The 24,976-nt window shown below is 41.4% G+C and overlaps 1 protein-coding gene across 1 annotated transcript in view; it reads right to left on the bottom strand.

Moving 5' to 3' along the window:
• The window catches only part of NAALADL2 (N-acetylated alpha-linked acidic dipeptidase like 2), a 414,058-nt gene that overhangs the window by 135,290 nt on the left and 253,792 nt on the right, over positions 1-24,976 (bottom strand). The window contains exon 9 of the mRNA XM_044434625.1: positions 4,949-5,095. Within this exon, the coding sequence (XP_044290560.1) occupies positions 4,949-5,095 (147 nt within the window). The remainder of the gene's footprint in view (positions 1-4,948; positions 5,096-24,976) is intronic.

A 24,976-nucleotide genomic window follows, 5' to 3' on the forward strand; every position in this document is an offset into this window, starting at 1 on the left:
ATTTCATTGGTGAATTGAACCTAAATTATCATAGAACCCTATGTCTAAGCCATGTATCCCACCAGCTAGCTTAATTTCAGGGTCTTGTGAAAGCTATCAACCAGTAAAGTATCAAATTGCAAAGTGCCATAGCAATAATAGGTTGTATCCAATGGCTTGTATCCAGCATTAGTCTAATTAAAGTCTTATTCATGTCAAAGGCTCTATTCAGTATAGGAATAACACTGGATGCAACCCAGTGAAACTTATAAAATTGTAAGAGACAAACCATAAGGTCAAGCAATCAATGCAGACTGATGAAAGGGACATCAAAATCCATCTGTCAGACCAGCAGTCTTCCTAAGCAGAAAGGATTTTGGCTCTCCTGAAGCTTCCCATCAGCTAACCAGAGGGGCTTCTCCAATGGTTTGGCAGTCCATAGGGAGGAGTCCATAGGGAGGATGATGCCGTGATAAAGCCCTACAACACAGAGAATACCTCCACAAAACTACTAAAATGCCCATGCTGGGTATCATATTCATTTGCCCTGGACCCAGACTCTTTGGACTACAATTCCTATCAGCCTTCGCCAGCATGGCCAATGGTTGAAACATACAAGAACTGTAAGCATCAGGTTCTGGAAAGCTAGTTTGAGCTTTGCAAGTTAGAGCAAACACTTTGACCTGGGCTTAGCAACCAATAGGACCAGTTAATCAGACGTTAGGGCTCTTCCAAGGAAGCAGAAAGAAGAGGTGCGTGGTGGATCTCAGGTGAAGCCAACAGTGTGTTTCTCTGCTTTGGAGGCCACGTGGATCAATCCACTGGAATCGCCTTCAGAAAACCAGGTTTGCTCAAGAGAGGGGGCACTGCCCTTTTTGAAGAACGAGGCCACCTCATCAGTGTTCCGGCCCTTCCTCAGCCTGGATGTCCCAAGTGGGGATCTCTTCTTTGCATACCGGCTGCCATCTACCCAGCTCATGCTGCCACATTTCTGCTCATGCCTAATTCTCCCATGTGAATACGCAGCAGGCTGGGCCATTCCTGAGGTCTGGAGTCTCCAGGAGCCTTCTAGGGCTGTCCCCCAGTGCCACAAATGTTACCACCAACTTTACTGGTAGAACCACAGCACAAAGCGCAGGACTTCATTTGCAGCTGCAGCACTGGGCTGGGCAAGAATGCAAAAATGTTTATGGCGTGCACAGGTAGACATCGTGTATGTTGGATGTGCTGCGAAGGCTGGTGGGTGCAATCCAACCTGTCAGAAATGAGCTCATCCTTCCTTCAAGGAGTTCAGAGTGGAATGCCACCTTCGCACAGCAACTTTGTGAAGTAGTTCAGTAAAATCTAGTAGTGTTTCTCCAAATCACCCACCAAGCAGAGAAGAGTCTCCAGTCTGATGTGTTTACTGTTACATACCCCTCACAGAGAGCCTTCGTAGCCAAAGCTGTTGCCAGAAATATCCAGTTTTGGCATAGCATCTCTCACTGAAATGACATCGATTTATTGATATTATTAATATTGGTGTTAATTACAATATTACTTTTGTTCTTGTGGGGAACCCAGAGTGATTTACATAATATTCCTGCTGATTTTTATCCTCATAAGAACCCTAGGAGTAAGATAGGCTGAGTCGGTGAGTGGCCCCAAGTCACATACTAGGCTCCATGTTCTATTTTTTGCGAGCCGCCCCGAGGCTTTGTTGCGATGGGGGCAGCATAGAAATGTTTTAAATAAATAAATAAATAGAACATGGGGCCGCCAAGACCTGCTCCAACACTCAAACCCCTACGCCATGCTGGCCACAATACTTTTTGATTCCACATGGAGTCACACAGAGTCTTCCAGCAGAATGGAGGAATGAACGTGAAAAACAGCCTGAAACATCACAGGAAGGTTTCTTTCTTTTTGCAGAATCTTTTTCAGAAGATATTTTGAAAGGATACACACACTCTTTCAATTTATACTATAAAATTGTTGCTTTTACATTAAGCTTAATACCTGCCTAGAGTTCACATGGTTAGAATGGTTATAATTATTGATAATAATTAAAATACTTAAAGTAAATGACAGGGGGGAAAAACCATGTGGGTCTCCTTTCTGTGTAAATGAAGCCTATGGTTTCCTGCATGTGCCCTACAGAAGAAAGACTACACAGCTCTGGAACAGAAGTTGCAGAGAACAGCTGTTCAGTGACAGAAGAAATGAGCATTGGACCACAAGCCTGTCATAAACATTGCACTCTTAATCAGAGAACATCTGCTTTTCCATTTCTTCTACGACAACCTCTGCCTTGCATTTAATCTGAAACAGAACGATTTTCCTAATAGGTGCAACAGTGTTTTACAAATTGAAAACCCTCCTTGCTAAAAATAAAGGATGCCAAATACAGACGTTTCAATTAGCACAACCATTTCTTATCAAGTTTGGCAGCAGGGGTGGGGGAGAGAGAGAAAGATAGAGGGAGAATCGCTCCAGCATTTGGCAAATCCAGAGATTGCTCCACATTCGTGAAATTTAATTATTGGCAAATTAGTAGTGCAGATGCCAACACACAATGGGTTCCAAGCTCCTGCTATTCAATTTGAGCTTTTCATTTAGGAAGATAATGAAAACACATACAAAAAGACAACTTCTCTAAAAGGAAAATGACCAAATATAAGGTTTAAGTTATGAGTATGTTACCACATGCACAATCACTCTTTCCCGGGTGTTCATTCTAACTTGTATGAGAACAGATGCACAGAAAGCGTTTGCTAGCTAGTTTTTTCCTTTGTGTTGGTAGGAATGCAATGGCTGTATTATCCTATTACAGTGAGGATTCACCTCAGAAATGACACAGAAGCTCCTCTTGTCCTGTGTAACCTGTACATTCAGGAAGGTTTAGTGCTATAGCAAGTACATGAGGTACTTGGAGTACTCCAAGAAGTACCAGGAGAAGTTGTCTTTATAAATACTGCATACACTAACAAAGAAAGCTGATTAATTTAAGCCAGATCATTGGTCCTTCTATCCCGTATTATCAACACTGATTGGCAGTAGTTTCCCCAGATTTCTCACACAAATCTTACCAACCCTTTCTGGAGATACCAGACATGGAATTTGGGACTAGAATCAAAAACTATGCAATTTCAGCAAATTTTAAGATGGAATTAAGGATGTGTGAATAAGCTAAACTTGAGCTCATCGAAGTCTCCAAATTCCCTCTTGAAACTTGTCCTGGTTCAAATCCCTATCCGATTATTAACTTTTTTTCTGCTTTGCATGAAAATCCATACATAGTTTCATGTGTATTTTTCTAAAAGTACACATCAATTTGCACATGTGTGCAATGTAGTAATTTCAAATGTACTCCATTCTTAAATGCACAAATCTTGCAAAATATGTTTTGCCGAATCTGCAAATTGCATTGTAAACTCAGAAACGTGCCGGCTTTGCTGATTGTGCTCAAGTTTGTGTATGGCTGAGGAGTAGCAAATCGAGCAAATTATGGTCATAAACTGAAACAAATTTCTCATGCCACCCTAAGCAGAACTTTGTTCACATCCCTGGATTTGTTCACTTTCAGGAAAAATAGTTATATTCCTGTGCTTACAATTCCATTTTCCAAAAGGCATTCATCAAAGAAACGTGCATTTTAGGGAAGGGGGAATGATGCATTTTCATTCTTTAGTAGGTAGACATTTGGCTGCACTTTTAAAAATGTGCACCAAAATAAAACGGTACTTCTGATCAAAGTAGCCAAAGGATAAAGCATGCCAGACTTCAAGGAGGAACTCCGAGGCCTCATTGAGTTCCAGATTTACTCATCCTTCCATCTCTGCCAGAGACTTTTTGTATAAAAGACCTTAAATGTGCGCTCTGTCTCTTAGGTATGGCCCTTCCTCAGGCACGCATTGGAATAACTGCGAGTTTGGCAACAGTTATCCTGACTGGGTGACAGAAAGTAGGGAGGGCTTTGTTTTTGCAGAAGGGATTGTGTCAGTCTGCATTCTTCTTTTTTACTAGCACGTGCATATAGTAGGTTAAATATCCAGTGGCTATTTGAAGGTGAAACATTTTCCGATTTAAGCACACAGGCCTACAATTCATAAATATGGCCTTCCAAATTAATCCACACCACCACTAAAAAACAAATTCTGCATCCAACAGCATCGACTAGTTTTGAAAGGCAATGGTGTTTAGCACATTTACTCTGATAGTTTTGTTTGCTTGCTTTCTTTTTATTTCCAACTCATTTCAGTTTCATTTGGGGACAGAAAAAAGCATTAGCCCTCTACTGGTGAAATGGCCCCAATCCAGATCACATGAAGAGATGGTTGCTACTAACTTTCTTCTTTTAGTCAGTTCAAGGGATGCAATCATAGTTTTCCCAATTTCATGCTTTCCTTGGCTCTTAAAAATAGAAGTGAGGTAAAATGAACAAACAAAACACGGGGGGGGGGAGGAGCCCTTTAAGATATTTAACCCAGGCAGCAAAAATATCCCTAGAAATAGCATTTGTTTCTTTTCTTTCTTTTCTCCTCAGACATTTCCTTATCTCCACCCCACCTCCACAAGTCAGAGAGAGCATTGTATGTTTGTAATCCTTTGCATTTAATTTCGGAGACAAGACACAAACCATCCTTCGGAGAAAAGGAGTACAAATCCACTTTGCACATCCCACATTGCTGTGAATATTACAATTATGCTCCAGTGTTAATCCTAGTGCAGCAATTTCCCTGTTATGATTGTCTGCATGAAAATACAGAAGACAGCATGCATTTTCTTTTTCAATGGAACATGACATACCCTTCGAGGAATTGATGAGACCAAATACCCGGCAGAAACATTCGTATCTTTCAAAGGAAACAAACAAGTGAGCCAGCGGCTTTTGACAGCCATCCACTTGATGTGGGAGAATTTGCTGAGTGAAACCAGATTTTGTTTTATGATTGGCCAATCCTGTCTGGGTGATTTCATTTGCAATTACCTCTAGTGCCGTCGAATCCCGGTAAGAAAATTGCAGAGCTGGGACCCCAAGATGGTTGATGAAATAATCCGCATCTCCTTGCATTTGTACAGAAGTGACATTGGAATTCATGCATGTTTCTTGCCCAAGACAGCTGAAGTTGTGTTTCTGAAACAAACAGCATTAGATACAAGATTAGCTTCAGGGGAGGCATGTACAGATATTAAGTTGATCAAGTAAAGCAAATGTACAGTAAATATTCTCCCCCCAGCAACATCAATAAGAGGCATGGGTTAAATAGGAGACTTGGGGTCAAACTGGTTAACTTGCAGTTGAGTTTGGACAGGCAGAGCAAGAGTTGGAGACCACTAATGGTTATGGTAAGTAGTGCAAGAACCCCTATTCTTTCCCCCATGGATGCTGCTTCTCCCTTGTACTTCTTCTTCACAGCATCTTAACCCAGACATGGTGCTCCAACATAAACAGACTCGAAGTGATTGTAGCAACCTAATGGGAGAAGCCACAGGTGAAGCAAGGAGTCTTTATCCCTCCCGCATTGACTGTTTCTGGTCTCCACCTTTTTCCTGTCATTTCTTCATGATCACTATTTTGCTAGTTTGGTTTAATATCTGAGTTGTACAAGCTTGGGGCTGCTCCTGGAAAGAGCTGGTGAAAACCTAAAGCTTGTGCAAAGTACATATTGTGCTCCAGGTAGTGCGTCTAGAATGTACATTAGGGTGCCACTGTTAGAAATATTGATGCCTGGCTTGCAAATGAAGTAGACTACAGGAATGCAGAGTTATGAGGATCCACTTAAGTGTGAGGGAAGCTTGGCGACAAGGATTGCCTCCGCACTTCTTCCACAAAGGTTCTCTTTGTTTTTTATTTCTGTTCATGAGAAGGAAAGACTGAGGATTTCTTGCATCCTGGCACAGCCTCTGTGCCTTTTTTCCCAATACCCCTGACAGATCTGCATCAACTACACATTTCCAAGTCTGTGCAGGGAATCTGACCAATCCTGCATTTAGTGGCCATAGGATTGCAACCTTAATTTAATGATTCTTTGGGGTTTTGTTTCATGATTGCTTATCAAGTGCTTATCTATCATCTCAGTCCATTTGCTCTTGTTGGAGAGAATGCTGGAAGCTGGAAACAAATGACAGAGCTCAGATCTGTAACCTTGTTGATTTATCTATTTATTTATAACCATACTCAGGGTGGTTGTGAGGATATGGTAGAGAGGAAGAGGAGAATTACATGAGATAACTTGAGTTTCTTCAAAGAAAAAAGGTGAAATAAAAAGGTGGGGAAAAGATAGGAGGGAGAAGGACCTTCTCTGTGGTAGCACACCACTATAGAATTTACTTCCAAAAGAAACCTGACAATCGTTTTTACTCTTTTTCTTTCAGACACCAGTTGAAGACATTTCAAATTTGCAATCATTCTGGTGAGTGAGCTGGTTTTTGTAATGGTTTATTGTTGCTGCTTCTGGGCTGTGAGTTTATTTGCCAGGCATTATTTGTTTATTTAAAATTATTGTTTTAAATGGTTTGATTGACTGTTCTTCTATTTTTACCAGTTTTATACCCTTACTGGTCTACTATTTTGTTGTTTAAATTGACCTATTTCATTGGTGTTTTACTGTTGTCATTGTAAGCCACCCAGAGAGCCTTTGGCATGTGGGTGCAATATATTGAATATATGAATGAACAAATGAACGGACAAACGAAAGCAGCACTTGGAATTGTGACAGAGACAGACTGATAGCTGAGAAATACCAAGGAAGTTATATACCCCTTGCAGCTAGTGCTGGTCACAGTGTTCAGAAGTCAGGCCAGGGCATCCCTTGTTTATGACCCACCAGGCCAAACAATTTTGTGACACACCTGATGGGTATTGACCTTCCCTGATTTGTGAATCAGCATAATTAGAGCTTGCTGGATTCCCATGATCTTCCTCCCAAAACCTGCTACAGGATTGTGAACTTTAGGGAATATTGCAAAAGGAACAACAACAGTTGTGTGTGTTTTGTATACTTTCCCTCAAATTTTACAAATGTATGCCACAGCTGTACATGTTGAATTTGATACCTATTCTCCCATTGCTATGAGTGTGCTTGCGCACATTTTTCAAAGAATGTACATATTTGAAGGTATATTCGTGTGCTTTTTTTCAAATGTAAGCATTTTCTAGTGCTTCTTCATTGCACAAATCACACTGCAAAATCAGAAATGCATGGACCAGACTGTAGATTGCATCTGAGTTCACAATCAGTTCAGAGGAGGGAATGGAGCAAATTCTGGGGGGGGGGGGGGGGGGATGAGCTAAACCTCTCTTCTTACCCATTTCTAATTCCTCTTTTTTTCTCCTGCAGAGCAGGTAGGTTCACTGGGCCAGTACTTGACTGGGCACGTCTGTCTGGCTTGGTGAGTCATCAGAATCTATCAGAACTGACATTAAGGCATGCAGACAAATGGGGTAAGGTTTTTTAATGCTGATTGCCTAAATACATTGCGTCCTTTTCACTGAAGTCCTTCTTTTCTGGTTCTAATATGTTCTTGAGCTTTTTTGCAACACTTCAGGAACTTATTTAATAGCTTCACAATGTGTGCCACTTCAGAAATATGGATTAAAAACTCCAACAAACACTCATTCCTCTTTTACAAACATGCAGATCTTGTACTTGGAGGGCAGAGCAATAATTAAGTACAATTTCACTTAAGCAGCCACTGAAACAGTAGAATTAGGCTTTCTGGTTTTTTAGAAATGTTGCAGTCTTTCATGAAATATGGTGGTACATGATGAAGGATATGATTTCTTAAGTGCACCTGGGAAGCCAGGGACAGATTTAACCTTCCAGACATGAACCCAGCTTGTAGGTGGGTCTGCTGCCCTGCCATTCCCTTGTATTTTAGAACATGGAATTGCTTTTCTTAAGTTGCAACGTCATGCCTGACTCTTCATGACCCCATGGACAACATTTCTCCAGGTTTCCCTGTCCTTCACCATCCCCTGGAGTACACCCAACCCCACACCCACCTCTCCAGTGACCCCATCCAGCCACCTTAACCTCTGCCATCCCCTTCTCCTATTGCTGTCAATCGTTCCCAGCATCAGGCTCTTCTCCAGTGAATCCTTCCTTCTCATTAGGTGGTCAAAGTATTTGAGCTTCAGCTTTAGTGCCTGACCTCCTAAAGAGCAGTCAGGGTGGAATTATCCCTCAATCCTCCATTATCCCAGAACATGAAATTAACCCTTAGAAATCCATCTCTCCGCTTATGAATTCATGGAACAAGTAGTTGCAACAACAGCACTTCCTACCCTGATTTTCCCCTTTCAAACCCCTCTTAGAAAATGAGGATGGGATAGTGAAATGGCAAAAATCCATTTTTCTGCTTCCTTGCTGCTGAAGTGTGCATGCGTAGGCACTGGAGGTGACAGGGCAACAGCAGTGACAAAGGAAGAGAAAATCTGGGATGCTCAGCAGATGTCACGGGGTGATGGTGGACTCCAAACAGGGATGACAGGAGTCGGCAAGAGCACGAAGGAGTCTGGCTGGCACCCTTAGAGGTCCTGGCAGGTTGCAACATGCCTGTAGGAACATATTGGAAACCCCTGATTTACCCCGATCTATTTCTCACATGTCTCCCTTAAAGTGGGGGAGGAGAAGCACATGGCCTTAAAATGTAGAAGTTGTTTTCTGTTTTTGCTCTTTGCAATTTGTGCTGCAAGATACTGCAAAGAACACTCAATGGGCCCATTTCTGGGTATGCATGTACAGGATTGCATGGCACAGTTTTAACATATCCGCTAGCAGAGTTTTGAACTTGCTGCAGGACATTTATTGGAGTCTCTTTGCCTCACCCAGAGTGATCCAGCAAGTGGGAAGTGTGATTCTGTAAGGAACGGTAAACCAAAGAGATTATAGCAGGCAGAAGGCATGTGTGAATTGGCAGACTCAGGCATGGCAAAGTTCTCTGAATTCCAACCCAAGCATGTATCAGATTGTGAGCTTTGCTTTTCTCTGTTCATTTATTTCATTTCTGTACTGCCCCACAGGCAAAGCTCTCTGTATGAAAATCCATGCATATTCTTGTATGCGTGTGTGTACTTTTATATTTCCAAATGTACACATCCTTTGCAGGCATCTGTGAAATGCATTCTTCTCCCACTGATTTAAGCATAGATCTGTGCACTTTTCCTCACTATGCATTTCTAATGGGCATTTTTCAAATGTAGACATGTTATCATGCCTTCCCTCCCCTGGTCTGTGAATTTCACTTCAAACTCCAAAATGTATGCATTTTAATTGCAGGTTGTGTCTCAGTCCATGTTTGGACTGGAAAGTGCAAACTCATTAAATCCTGATCAAAACCAAATGTCTTGTGCATCCTAGCAGAGAGAAGCACCCAAGGAGATGAGAACAAGGTTTAAATCTTGGTATAAGCGACTCAGCTATATGTGCATAGAAATAGGTAGCATGAAAATTCAACAAGCACTATGAAACTTCAGTGGCAAAATGTTTGGTTGGTAACGTTAATTAATTTCCCATAGCATTTAGCTCCTTTTCAAGCTATTTTCTCCAGCTTTTGCTCCTCAATCTGCTGATTACTGTAATGCTGTCAGATTCTATCAGGCAAACCGTATGGCATTTCTGTTTGCTACACTGAACACACCACCTTTTCAAGGATACACAGAAGGAACAGTAATGCTAGGGGAGTTCATTTCAATTAGATATTGCCACTTGCAATTCCCATCTTGTCAGCAATCTGGTCAGCTTCAAATGCAGGCTCAGATCCGGTGCTTGTTTTTCAGTAACAGACCACCTGAATGCATCATGGGACAGTGATACAAGAGCTCAATGAGGTTGCATATTTCCACAGGGATCCTGATGGGCAACTACGTCCAGTTGATTAATCTGTGAGAGGCCAATTTTAATAAATGTGGGCCAGCTTTAGTCAGGCAGGCTGTGAGGTAGAGTTGATTAGTTTCAATGGAAATTTTGCTCGCGACGTGTGCTTACATCAGTGAATAAAATACCAAATATTAAAGCTATCCTTTTTTCCTAGTGGTGAAGGAGAGTTTTATTTTGCAAATATAGAACTGTTGAGGTCTTCAGACTCAGCAGTCATTTAATATAACGTGCAGAAACACAGAGCAGAACCCTGTTACTTGTAGAGGGGGACGAACCACTCAACTGAGCACATGGAATAACACAGGATTGTCTCGATCTTTCAGGAGGCCAGACTCCGACTGACTTCTGCACGAAGGTGAGATTGTCCCTACCTAGACCCACTGGGCTTGCCTGTTGACGAGGCAGTGCATACCGCTCTCATCTTTTCCTCTATGTTTGGACAAAGTTATCAATATGGACTTTGGCTAATTTCCACAATTATTTATGCTTTGTCTAGTGTCCTATGTGCTCCCTACCTTTGAATTAAACAATGTGCCAAATTTATCTAAGCATGGAGCCAATCTCCCCCATGTTCTCTGGCAGGAAATGACCCATATGAATGCTCTTGCTCATTTCTCAAGTGATCAGTTGATTGACTAACAGTGAACTGCCTAAAAGGGGCCTTAAAGCACAATCCTGTATATATCTACTCAAAAATAAGTCCCACAGTGGGACTTATTCCTGAGCAAGTGAGGGTAAGGCTGCAGCATTAATTAGTTAACAGCTCAAGTCACCCTTTTAGTAGCAAAAAGCACCATTCCTTTCCGAGTGCATGTTGAAATGTATGTTGATGTACATCTATAAATGTGTACAACATCATACCAATAAGGAGATCACTTTCTCCAGTATGAGTATCACCAGGGTACTGGAGTGCAGTGGCTGACTGATTTTTCATTTTTACACTGTAGCATTAAAAAGTAGTTTTCACCCTTCTCCTACTACTGCAATAACATACAGACAGGAGACTAGCCTTTCGCAGAAAAACAATGCTACTCCCTCCATACCCCCCTTCCCCTATTGGTTCCAAAGTAAGAGTGGGGGTGGGTGCTCTGGTTGCTTTGAGCTTCTGCTGCTCAGACTAATCAGCTGCCCACAGGGGCACACAAGCTATCTGCGAGGGCAACAGCATCCTTCTGCCCAAGAATTCCAGCAGCAGGTGTCCATGGGCATCTGCCACTGATACTGGAGAGAGCACATGGCCAACAGGAGCACCAGCCATGGTAGCCTTCTCCTTCTAGAATGTGTCCAATCCTCTTTTGCAGCTGTCCAGATTGGCACCCATCAATACATTAGGTGAAAAGAATCCCATACTACGCACTGTGTGAAAAAATGCCTCTGTCTCCACAGCCACCACCACCACCCTCACCATCGCCATCATTTTTTCTTTCATTTCTATACCATCCACACCTGAATTTAGCTGGCTAGTTTACCAGAAGAAAAGAAACAGAGAATAAAATGCAATAAAAACTTCATAAAGTCAGGAAAATATCAAGAAGTCTAAAACGGCTAAAAACAGACCATAGCAAATAGTGACCCTGCAGAACACCTAATCGCACTCTGGCTCCTGGATGACCAAGAGAGGCTTTAAAGGCCTCAGAGAAGGGGTCTGTCTTAACCTGGTGTTGAAAAGATTATACATTTGGCAGCAGTTGCCATGGGAACGTTGTTACAAACCACCAATCAGCTTCATGGGATGGCATTGGGTTCCACTATTAAAAGATAGTTGAATAGGTCTTACTGCAAGGTAAGAATGTACAGGCCTGCAGTCCAAGTTTAACAGTTCCATGTCTAACATTTATTTGGATTTTTATACAATGTGTAGAAGGTGCCTTAAAGATAGGAGAAGGCAGGAGAAAATTCTATGAACAAATCATTTTAATACTAAAAATTATATATCTATTTCTCGATCAGAAAAATAATGTTTTATCTTTGGCTGGTACAAAAAGAAAAAAAAACCCTTCTTATGAGTAACATCAGTAACAAGATAAAGTATTTTATAATCCAGAAAATGAATTTCCAATATCAACAAAGGATATTTAAAATTTTATAATGTAATTATGTACTGCTGAGCAGTATTTTTATTAAATAGCATCATCCCTCATGGAAGCAATATTGATATATTTGTGACAGTCGTGTTCAGGATCAATAGTACTTGTATCTCAATGCTTAACTGCTTAGTTCAACTTTTATTGCATTAAGTATCAGAATATAAATGGCCCCGTAAAGATATAAAGCTGAGAAATACTGCTTAACTTGGGTTATAAAAGTAGGCATATTTACACAGAAGTAAGCAACAAATTCATGAGGAAGAGTAAAAGCAGGAGAGAAGGTGCTAGACAAGTTCTAACAGTGATGGAAAGGTCTACTGGTGAGAATACGGGTAGTTTACATAGTCATCACAAACTATGTATGGGTGTAAAAGCTGGGCAGTGAAGAAAGTTGATCAGAAGAAAATTGAAACACAGTAATGGGAAAGTTTTGTGAATACTGTAGGTAAATAGAAGGATAAATATGTAGGTCTTAGTTCAAATCAACCCAGAAATTTCCCTGGAAGCAAAAATGATAAAACTGAAGTTGTCACACGTCAGACATATCATGAGAAGGCAAGACTCACGGGTGAAGGCAATCATGCTCGAGAAGGTCAAAGATAGACGACCAAACATGCAAGGGATTGATTCCCTATAGGAAGTCACATTCTTGAGTTTGCAAGAGTTGAGCAGACCTGTCAAGACTGGGACATTTTGGAGGGCACAAATTCATAGACTTGCCATAAGTTTTAGATGACTTGTTAGCGTGCAACAATTAAAAAATTGTATTCACAGGTCATTTGGAAACTTCTCCTGCAAACCAGCTGCCCACAGGATCCCTCCAGCAGGATGTGTGCAAGAGTTCCACCTGTCCAAGCTCTCCATCAACTGGTATTTGCAGGCATGCTGCCTCTGGTACTAGCAAGCCACGGATCTCCTCCTGCCTCATGAATCTGCCCAATCCCTTTTAAAGCCATCCAGATTGGTGGCCTTCGCTATTTCCCATGGCAGCAAATTCCATACTTTAACTGAACACTGTGTGAATACGTGTTGTGGCTGTTTAAAAAGTTATCTTGCTTTTTTTCTTTTCTTTTTCTGTTTAATATGTAGTTTAGGTTTTGTTTTGCAACACACAATAATAAATACATAAATAAATGATTTGGAGTAGTCATGTGCAGTTCAACAAAAGTCAGGCTCAAAGTCTGTTCCAGTGTCTGTCTGCCTCAGCTTCTGAGCTGTGCATGTTTGCCCAAAAATTAGTACACATTTTCATGCACATTTCCCCCAAAGTATTCATCAATTGCACACATTTTTCTCATTGGGTCAAGTGTGTTTATCAAAGCTACACATGTTTAAATGCACCTTTTCAACTGCATGCATTTCTAAGACAATTTCTCCCCACTGCCTACATAACACATTGCAAGCTGAGAAATTTTTGGCCTTCTTGTGTGGCCTTCATCTTGGTCTGTGTTTGATAGCATGCATTGAGGTAGATTTTTTTTACAAAAGGACGAATTGAAGCAAATTTGTCACAGACCCCTTTTTGTGTGCTTGCTGTTTTGTTTTGCTCCCAATGTTTCTCCAGAGACTCAACTAAACCAACACTTTGCCTTGACTCAATCTGCTGCACCAGAATTCCTAAGAGATATTGCACGAATGCACATACAATGCGAATGTGAGGTGGGAAACATTATGAGCTTATATATACCTCTAAAAAATAACTTAATTCCAGGCCTTACAGATTCTCCAATGACATTAGTAATGGCCCAACCAGTTCCAAATTGTGCCAAAGAGACTTCGGCCATCACCAGAAATATTTCATGCCAGGACTCAGGGCCACAATATGTAGAGTACTGAGGTATTTAGCCTTTAGCAGGGACACCTGGAAAGGCTAAGATTCTCCAGAGGATGTCAAAGAAGCAAGAGCCAATTGTCACATTATCTGGTACACCAGGAGGACCACTAGGCTTCTGAATTACCTCTGGATATGCTCAACAATTTGGCTTTCTCTTATACTGTGAGTGCACTGGGGAAAGTACCCTTGACTGGGGCCAGACTGTATGTTTGCACACATGATCCTTCAATTTATTTCCCAGGCTCTAAATATGCATTTATTTAAAGGACCTTCCTTCCTTCCTTCCTTCCTTCCTTCCTTCCTTCCTTCCTTCCTTTTTTGCAACAGAAGTATCTAATCCAAGGAGGAACCATGAAATAGGGAAACAAATTTAGTGCTGTCAGAATGTGCTATCTGCCAGTATCTTTTCAGTCATTTCAGACAAAATGCCTACTCCATGTTTAGGAATAGGTGAGATAATGCTAAGGTTATGGCTATGAAGCCTTCCTGGCAATGTTGAGTTAGGGTTGCCATTTCGGTTTCTGGCATCCTTCTCCTCTTTAACAGGGCAAGGATAACATGATCCTCTACATTCTGGGGGAAGCTGAGATGGGAATATGGCCTGTACAGATGAGTGAATATTTTCTTTGGTACATGATTCGCCAGAATTTGCGAAATTCTTGATGAAGAGGACAGTAAGAAGGCATTTAAAAATGCATGTGGGAACAACTAAAATGGCATCTGACCATTCCAATCTATGGCACTAATAGTCAATAAAATTCTAATAGTTAATTAGACTTTAATAGTTACAGTTAATAGAAAAGAACTTTACAGAATGAAAGACAAATCAAAATTTGTATTACAGCATTTTATGCACCCTCATTCCAAGCTGAGAAATAGACACAAGATGTTATAAATCCTTTCGTTATCACAATAGTGTAAGATAGCAGACACCGCCGGCTATTTATTTTAAAAGAATTTCATGTTTAGGATTAAATAATACATTAATAAGTGATAAAAATACTGGGAAGTGGTTGAAAAACTGAAATGTTCACTTCATCTTATGCATATTAAAATTTGAATCCACATATATGATGCACACATTTTGCTCTAAAAAAGAAAAAAAAAACCAGGAATAATATTGCTTGGGTTACTTTTGAGTTGAACCTAGAGCTTTACTTGATTAAACTATTCTGTAGTGCGTAAGATAACTTCTGCAAAGATAAAGCATCAATTATAAAACAGATTAATGTTAACTCCCTAAAATATCCCCTGGGTTTGGGTTTTCAAATACTTCATAATAAAAAGTAAATAAGGATTTTCAATTAAAAGAAATCGCCCATAAATCTGGCACTGTGGATGTAACTCTGCTAATATGAAAAAGAGCTCCAGTTAGGAAATAGGGATTGTAGATTCAGAAGAAAAATGCTGGGACAGGGAAAAGCTGCTTCTGTGGGTTTTAGCACAAGCTACAAAGGTCCAATGTAATGTATTTTAACAATTGGTGTAGATATTTTCATTGAGCTTAAAGAACTGCCATAGCAATTCAGCCAATTCTGTGCACAATCCTGAACATGAGTATGAATACAATCATGACTTTCTGGTGTGGGGAGAGGTCTGCACACCCTTGATCTTGTAATTGCATTTGCAAAATGTGTGATTTTTGGGAAATGGACACTTCAAATGTGCATTTTAAATGCCTCTTTGTACTTTAATTAGTGGATATGTGGGTGGGGAAGGACACATTCACCACTTGGAAAAGTGTCCTGTCTCTTCCTGTTTGTAAGAAAGAAATGATACTCACAGGTTGAGCACAAGGCAAAATGATCATGGAAGGGAAAGGAGAGTCTTGCCAAATGGATAACATGATGTTGATCATAGGGCTGCCCCCACAACCAGTGATTCTCTGCCATATATTCACCTTCCTTTGAAAAGTTTGGCAAGGGCAACACATGGTGCCACTCCCACCCCATTCTGCAGCTGCAGGGTATGCTGCAAAGATGTGTAATGCCATCGACCACAATCCTATATGCAACAATTTGGGAATATGTCCCCTTCAGTTCTGTAATTTGAGCAACTCCTCTCCCATGCCCTGTCTCACATTGTTCAGGAGAGGGCTGGCCCTCTAGATGGTTTGGGGATTCTGGTGTTTTCAAGGTGAAGAAAGCAGCAGGAAATGTCTCTTGCATTACTTTCTTTAAGGAAACAGTCCTATTAATAGAAGTAGCATTTCATGATCTGGTGAAGCAGTAGTTCCCCTTTACTCAGCACTGCGTAGGCCTCCTCTGGATACTCAGTCCAGTTCCGGGCAACACAGTTCAAGAAACATGCAGACAAGCTGGAAAGGTTACAGAGGAGGGCAAAAAGGATGATCCAGGGACTGGAAAGAAAGCCTTATGAGTAGGGATTGAAAGAAGTGGGCATGTTTAGCCTCAAGAAGAGAGGACGGGGAGGGGGGGATACATTAGCACTCTACAAGTACTTGAGAGGCTGTCACGAAGAGGAAGGCCAGGCTCTCTTTCCAGTCATCCAGGACCTGGGATAATGGGCTCATGTTACTGGAAGCCAGATCCAGGCTAGATATCAGGAAGAGTGTCTGGCTGATAGAATAGTGTGGCAATGGAACCAATTTCTCTAGAGGTTGTGGGATCTCCCACACTGGAGGCATTGAAGAGGCAACTGGACAGACCTCTGGGAAGGATAATTTAACCTGGAATCCTGCACTGAGCAGATGGTTGGACCTGCTGGCCCTCTGGCAACCTTTCCTTTCTCAACTTCCCATTTTTCCCCTGAAGCTGGATAATTTGGCGGGCAGATTGGGAGAGAGGCTGAAGAAGTGCCACAAGACCTGTCCTGGCCTCACCAAATATGCCCAGTTTTACCCACTGAAATGCCCCCTGTCACGTAATTCAAGGTGACTTGGAGAACAGCCACCAGGGCTCTTTCTGTGAAGGGTCGGGGAAGGTGGACAAAGGTCTTCCACCTCTGAGGTCAGAACACTCACTCCAAATTTGGATCCTGGGATCTTAAATATTCTTATATGGCCCCTTAGATGCTGTTGATGTGGCAATAAGCCATCCCAAGACATCAGTGGTGGATGGGGTAGAAAAGTTTTAAATAAATAAATAAATAAATAAATAAATAAATAAAATATGGTTCTTACTATTAACGTAAGATACAAGTCTATAACTTCTGTTTTAAGGAGATTGGAAAGAAATGCTTCCAGGTCATTGGCCAAAATACTAAGAGCAGAGCTTTCAGATAAGCTGGAAACTGCTATAAAACACAGTGACGTTAAATACAGACGAATCAGTTTCCATACAAAGCTTATGGATAAAAGTGAGTCCTGCTTTAAAAAGGGAGCAGCAAAGATGTATCCAGTAGTTTGTGGTCTGCTTTTGTCAGCTTCTAGTTTTTAAAGTGCTTAAATAGGATTATAGTTTGGGTTCACCAGTACATCTTTAATTTGAAGCCAATTTTCAAAGAAGCTTCAGTTAACATTTTATCTGGTTCCTTCTAGGAGGTAACTGTTTGGATTAATAGTCTATTCCTAATGCCAAGGGGAAACATTAGGGGAAAGGACCTTTCCAACATGTTGGTTCTTCTGCCATATTTCTTGTACATAGTCAGGATGTGATGTGAAATGGAGGCACTTTGTAAATAATGCCTGTTATTTATTAACTGCATGGCCACCTTTGCACAACAAACAGTGCCTAAGGTGGTGAACAATAAAATAGAAAATTAAAAATTAAAAGGTAGAAATAAATCAATAAAAATCAGTACCCCCCACAACATCCACTAGTCAAAAGCCTTCAATTTATAAACCCAAAGACTCTCTAAGTTATATATACAGAGAGGGGGAAGGGGGAGAGTTCTTGCTGGCAGAAGAACAGTAAAGGGTAGTTAGATCGACCTCCCTCAGGGAGTTCAGAAGCTTGCAAGCAACTTTCTCCAACAAAGGGGCCTCTGGCATGGTTGTGAGAATAAGACAAAATTCTCCTGCAACCTGGGGATGCTCATACTGGAGAAAGCAGCCTTGCTAAGAACCTGCTCCCCAGTTGCATCACTCCCAATAATTCCACACAGATATGGATCAGTAGCCAATGATGCAGCAGTTACAAGGGATTCATGTTCTCCCTACCACTGCCCTGGTCAGTAATCTGTCCTTAGCATTCTGGACTAACCAATTAGCCAGCGGCTCTTCTCAGTAGGAAGGATTATAACCTCCTATCTTGGGTTCTGCCTGGGAAATTGCAGTCTTTGCTGCATCTGGCTTATTTTGCCTCCTGACTTGTTCCCTGGCACGATCTCTTGGCTCTGACATTCAGCTCGACCCCATCAGCTTTGACTCTTGGAGAGAATCCTATTTCTCAGTTCCCCTGACTCCCACCCAACGGCTGCCCTACAGCTGAAATCTGACAGTAGTTTGCATGTATAAAAAACAGCCTTTGCAGCTCAAAGATCAGAAAGAACTTCCCTATTTCTTCTCCACTGCAAGGGTTTTCAGCAAATGGAGCTTTGACTTGTAATGGTAAATAACCAAATGGATCAAACATGTATAGAGCATATCTTTACATAGCTTTAAAGCAGAAGGATTGTTCTATTGTAGTGGTGGCAACATGTATGAATTCTTATGAATTATATCAGAAGCAAATTTGGGACAATGTATTTGATGTCTCCTCAAGAATATACACATTTACAAGACATTTTAATTTTACTTTATTTAACCCTAAATAACCCTAATATTTATTTTGAGTTGCTCATCTCCCTTTGTATACTTTTACTATTATTATTTGAGACCTCCTTTGCAAAATTTGAAGGAGTACACATTTCAAACTTCTTTGAAGTTTGCAACCCATGAATTTCTCCCCTATTCTTACTTCAAAGACCTCCAAAGCCAGTAGCTAAGGTGGGTCCCCAGAGTATCTGCAGCCCTCTCAGCCACTGTCCAGGTATCTCTTTCCCCAAATCACCACTGCTACTGAGCAACTGCTGTGTAATCTGTCCACCAGGAGACACAAGATTGGCCTCTGCTTGCCTATCCGAAAAGTTGCAAATCAGCACACAAAGGAGAGCACGCTGAGCTTTTTCACAAGCCTGACCTGGAATGGCTAGAACATCAGATGCCAGGCAAATGTCCATCTGTGGCTCTTTTCTTCCTCTCACTGGGCTGAAATGCCATGCAGAGGCAATGAGACTCTGGCTGCTTAGTGTGCTCATCACAGCCTAAGCACTATCAGAAAGGAGATACTAGACAATCCTTACCTGCCTTTTCAGCTCCTGAAAAACCTGCTTTTTGAAAAGGGATGAAGGAAACCTTGTGGGACTTGCCACAGTGGGGAGTCAGGATGCTTTCAAGGTCACTAGGTCCAGACTTTTCCCTCCAAAACACCAGCTGAAACTGTCTACTGATTTACAGAGATCACCAAAACTCTCTTTTTTAGCTCCTTAGCTGTGTAATTCAAAGTGAGGATGGGTCATTCCATAACATTCATGTTCCACTTATGTGTATGTGGGGTCCTCCTATAGAGATATGGTTAGGTACTGCATGGACAGAATGACAGACAGGATGGATTTTGGCTCGACCCCACATGCCTTGTCTGATGAGCTTCAAATTAATTGATGACTAGGAATGACTCTATAACCCCAATGCCGCATCTTTGTCATCAATACCTTTTCTTCACTTTTTTCATCTATCTTGTCCCTGATGCTATGCAAGGGACAAAATCTAACATAAATATATGTGCCTTCACACAGGGAGTTGGGGAAGGGCTTTTTAGATCAGGCTCCTTGCATCTGGAGTAAAAAGAAAGAAAAGACGCACCGACTAGATGCACATCAAGCAAAGTATCTACTTTGATCCTAATTTAACTAACTCTAGAGACTAATTCCTCTCCTTGCCCTTTTTCCATGCTGACTTATCTAACATTCCCTGATCTCTCCAAGACTGTTCCTCAACTCCCTCCACCCATCATTCTGTTTTGGCCTCGGCTATAAGTCAGTCTTCCATTCACTCTTCTGCTCTGCTGCTTCTGCAGGAGTGGTGTAATTTGTGGGTCTGGAGCATTAGAGCTGGGGAACAAAATATCCTAGACCACTTCTTTAAACATTTCCTTCTATAAAGCTAAGTGCTGATAATAATAGCTAATTTTCTCTACTGTCTAGCATCCAACAGCAAGCATCCAACAGTGTTCAGTAATTGACAGTTGACATGCAATTGTATATAGTAAATCCCCCCTTGTTGCTAAATAACTTTCAAACCCCAGAAAAAATGGTGCTAATGGAAAGAAAATGATTGCATTTCTCCCAGTGATTTTGTTCAGATAATAAACTATGGAAGCTGTCATCTTTCTAATCCAGTTGATAAAATATTAACTATAATACATTTGCATTTCAGTACAATTGACATAACATAGATTATTTTATCAAGTCTTGCAACCACTCTGAATGGTATGCCTATAATATTTCCCAACACTGCACATGGGGTACAAAGCATGGTAGCTTGGATAGTCCTTCTGAGTCCATAGAAGCAGGAAGGCCTGAACTGGACATTTCTTGGTCTCAGATTCTCATGCTGACTCTCTGTGGGATGCTATGGTTGATGCTCAAGCTTCTGACATCTTGCCCTCCAGGGAAACTATCAGAGAAAAGCTATGCAGCAAAATGATAGAAGATAGGAGTCCAATGTAGCTTCAATGGGCTACATCCAACATTGTACAGGCAGGAACAAGTTTGTAGAACTGGATTTCCCCTAAATCTCCTGACAGCCCTGATAACCTCCAAAAGTGCTGCACAGGATGTCAGAGACCCTTTTGAACGTGGTGCAGAGAAAGAAGAGGTCCTCAAAGAATGGGTGTATGTGCCATCTACCAGCAGGAACACTGCTGGCTAGCAGATAAAGCCCCATGTGCCAATCACATGGGATTTCTAACAATCCAGTATGAAGTCTCAGGTAGTAAAGGTGCATGTTAATTTTATGTAGCTTCATTTCCACCTTCAGTGTGTCCTATTAACAACCCTGAGCAGCAATGTGAAGAAGAGCAGAGTTTCCTAAATGGCCTTACAAATTCCACAGCCTGTGGTCATGTCTGAAAAGTGCACAGATTTTTTTTAATGTGTCCTTTCTTGCTTTAGTTTATGGGGATAAGGTGTACCTTTTCAGTACACACTTCAAGTTCAAAATAAGTGAAGGGAAAACAGGATATGGCGATGGGCACAGGAATGAGACAAACCAAGCTCAGAGGTGAAAATGGAACTGTGATGAACATGAACCTCACAAAGGCTCCATTGGTGCGGGTGTTCAAGGATAGGCTAGACATGCACATGGTGGGAGTGTTGTGAATGGAGCCGGCTGGAGCCAGGGGTCAGACTAGATAGCCCAGGAGACCCTTTCTTACTTGCTGTTTCTATGTTTCTAAGTCTCCTGTTCCCACCTAAAAGGACTATGCATCCTTCCATTTTGGGAGAATGCTGACATCCAGATTATTGTCAGTCTGTATTGTCATGTACCTGCAGCTTGGATGCCCACAGAACTTGTGTGGGGATTGTCAACATTCACACATGAATGCCGACACTGACCAAATTCAGATATTCCATCCTTCCTCCCTGTGATCTTTTGCAAATATGACCCAGCTGAGGCATTCAACAATTTTACCTTCTGCTAGTTTAATTTGTAGTGGAGCAGTTCCTAACAGTTACCGTATTCTTTCCCAATGCTTTCTGCCAAGCAGCGAGCGAAGGGCCCTAATTCCCAAGAATAAAATTCCAAAGCCTCTGTGTTGAACTGGAAGTAATGTAGATGCCAGTTAAGTACTATGTGACTTTTCAGATTCACATGCTTGGAATAGAGTATTTGTAGCAATTTCCTTCTCTGAAAAGAGGATGCCAGCATCGAATAAGCCCCATTAAAACAGAGGATGAGCACTGAGCAGAGGATGAGCGTTGTCCTACAAGCACTGGTGCAAGTGGATGAATCCAGGGACCCAGGAGACACCGCCAAGTTATACATCTGCACAATCTGAATTATTACGTACTTTCACCGCCGTACATGTTTAACAGCAGAAATCATAAATTTCAACCCTCCAGTGTTTTCTCCCAAACAGCACATCCAATGAGGAACTTCTTATCTCTTTCAACAGCCCACTGCACAGGATAATTACAGTGCTATAATATTTATGAAGGCTGCCTTTCCGCCAGAGCATTTAGCAAGCCTTAATTGTGATTCATCATGTCCTTGTGAGGTAGGTGTGAGGTAGTGCAATTTAACATATGGGAATGTATGGCACAAAGACCAACATTTTATAAGATGTGGAGTGCTTTTGTGTAGCGGTTGTCTTGACGTTTGCTTGCCTGCCTCGCAAGATTATGGGACCTCCATGCCTTCTAATGAGGGAAGTGGAATTGCTAGACACAGGACTTTGATTTAGATGACTGTTTCTGAAGAATTGGGCCATGCAGTGACCCTTCCACACAAGGTAAATTTATGGAAGGCAGATCTGAGTGCAACCAGTATTCTACCGTGAAGGAGACAAAGAACAATGGTTCATCTATGGAACAGAAAGGGGAAAGGCCAGCTATAGAATGAAAATACACTTGAAGGGTGTTGCTGTGAAGTGGAATGTAAAACAACAAGAGTGCAACACTCCCAGAACCACTCCAGAGCATGAGCAGATGAGCAAGGAATGTTATTTCAGAACGGCCTTTGGTCTGTGCTGCCATTTGAAATAGTACATGCAGCATTAAGTATATTTGTGTTTATAGAACTATCTGGAAATGTGCTTAGTACAGGCCTGAAGCAGGGATTCTTCTAATCCATGGAAGAGAAGGATGGTCGAGAGAGTTTGGAGTTGACTTGATTACTGGTAAGAGGAAAATGACATTTAGAATACAACTGAAACAAAATTCTCTTCAGATTGTCTATGGGTTCCAGCAGGAAGTCTCCCTGAGAAATTTGGTCAAAATTGATTTTGTCAAGACATTTTAAATTCCTCTGAATGTTTAACGCATTTGTTTGCTTTTTCCTTCAAACTGCTTTGACGAGAAAGTATCATTGCATTCAGCCCTATTCAGCAATGCCGATGAATCGTCCATCCTGAAACTTGAGGGGCCACAGGAGCCTAAGTCATGCAACTACAGTGATAGTGATTTATCATGTAATCTATATGGGAGATGGTAGAACGGCCACATTTGTACTGCTACAACTTCCTTTTCACCCTGGGAGATTAAAATAAACTGTTGGATTTGTTCTTGTAAAGCATATGTGCTGTATAACATTCTCTCTTCTTTGTATAACAAGTGCCATATAGCCAAAATTAAATACAAAATCTGCTGCTGAGAAGAAACAGCAGTTTTCTAGAGCTCCTTGACCCGGATACCTTATCACCAAACCAATTGACAAAACACTTTTCCTGAGACTTATCTCAGAATTTACGAGATCAGATCTTTAAAGACTGAAATCTGATAGTTTTAAAAATGCTGCACACTATAATCTGAAATGAATATAAATTACAATATATTTCAGAGGTTTTTCTTCTTTTACAAGGTGACCTTCAAAATGGAACACTGTAGGAGAAAATGTTTATACACAATATCTTGGAGGGGAAAAATGAACAGTAGCGCTGTGGAAGATAAAAGCAACAGAAAAGTGGAAAGCAAAGTTTTTCTTTCTGTCCTTTACAATGCACAGTCATAACTCATACAAAAACTTTAGTGTGCCACATGGATCAAGAAAACCTCTAGGACAGTGATGGCGAACCTTTTAGAGACCAAGTGCCCAAACTGCAACAAAACCCACTTATTTATCGCAAAATGCCAACACTACAATAACACCTGAAAACTTAGGATTTAGTTTAGAAAAAACAACTCACAGCCAGTCCAAGCAAATATGTATTTATATATCCTTGGCAGTGCAGCGACTGTCCATGCGAAAGTTGGACGAGTCACGGCTAATGAGTCGCGGCGTCTGACATTATTGCCTGGCGCTGCTACTCCTTTCCAAGCATGCGCATGGCCCCTATGTGAGCTGTTATCCAGTGCTCAGCTGCTGGGATGATGCTGGGGCAACTTGGCCTGTGTGCCGACAGAGAGGGCTCTGCGTGCCCGCTCTGGCACATGTGCCATAGGGTCATCGCCACTGCTCTAGGATATTTCTGGAAGACAAGGATTGGGCAACCTGAGAGAAGACTTCTCTCTGCTGGAGATTTCTGGATTTGGGAGCAACTTGTGCTCTACTGCACAGTGATTTGCAGACTTGGAATTTGCACCAATGCATTTGCCCGGTTGTAATTTTGTAAATATTTATACTCCTACAGATGAATAAATGAGGATAAAGTGTACAAATCTTGGCATACTTCACACTTTACATTAAGGCAGGTGGATTTCTGCATTCTCTCACTCTACACACATACCCACCCATTCACACACACACACGTGCACCATACGTTTGTGCAAAAGAATGCAAACTGATTTTTGAAAAATCACTCTATAAGTCTCACAGTCTCTGTGCAACCTGCAGGATTCGCAGGGCAGAAATGGAGACATCTGCACTGACTGAGGTCCATTGAAGTCAACCTCTGGGCCTTCCTCCAAGTTCCAACTCCAATGGAAGTGCAGAGGGTAGGAACAAGGGCTTTCTCAGGAATAACCTCCCTGCTGCAGTCTGGCGGGCACTGCATCTGTCATCTCTGTAGCACCAGGTTAAGACAGCCCTCTTTTCTTGGGCTTTTAAGGAATTACTCAGCCACCCAGGGGCTTGGAGGGGATCTCCTGAAGTTGCAGAGTCACTCTTTTTTATACTTCGTTGCCTCGCTTGCTTTTATTATCTGTTTTTAGCTTTTAGCTTTTTTCTGATTTTTCTTTTACTACTATCATTTGTTTTTATGGACAGATGTGGGGTGGGGTAGAAATGGAACAGCAACAACAAAAGTATTTAATAATTGCAAATGTTTCTGAAGGTTCAGAAGGTTCATTATTATATAACAGTGTAAATTAGCCTTTCTAAACTTGGAACTCTTCCGATGCATTGGAATGCAACTCCCATATTTCCCAACCTACTGGGTTAGGGGAGGCACTTTCAATAAATATTTAACTATCTGTAGATAATATTTGTCTATGATCTAAAGACTGACCTATCTCAATAAATTAGCTCTGTTAGGTTATCACAGTGATGAACAAATTAATGCCCTTTTGGAGTACAGCTCCCCAATTCCTTGAACGTTAGACACGTTAAGCTTTTC

This window comes from Varanus komodoensis, unplaced genomic scaffold (genome assembly GCF_004798865.1).
Source record: "Varanus komodoensis strain SLA01 unplaced genomic scaffold, ASM479886v1 scaffold28, whole genome shotgun sequence".
NCBI lineage: Eukaryota > Metazoa > Chordata > Lepidosauria > Squamata > Varanidae > Varanus > Varanus komodoensis.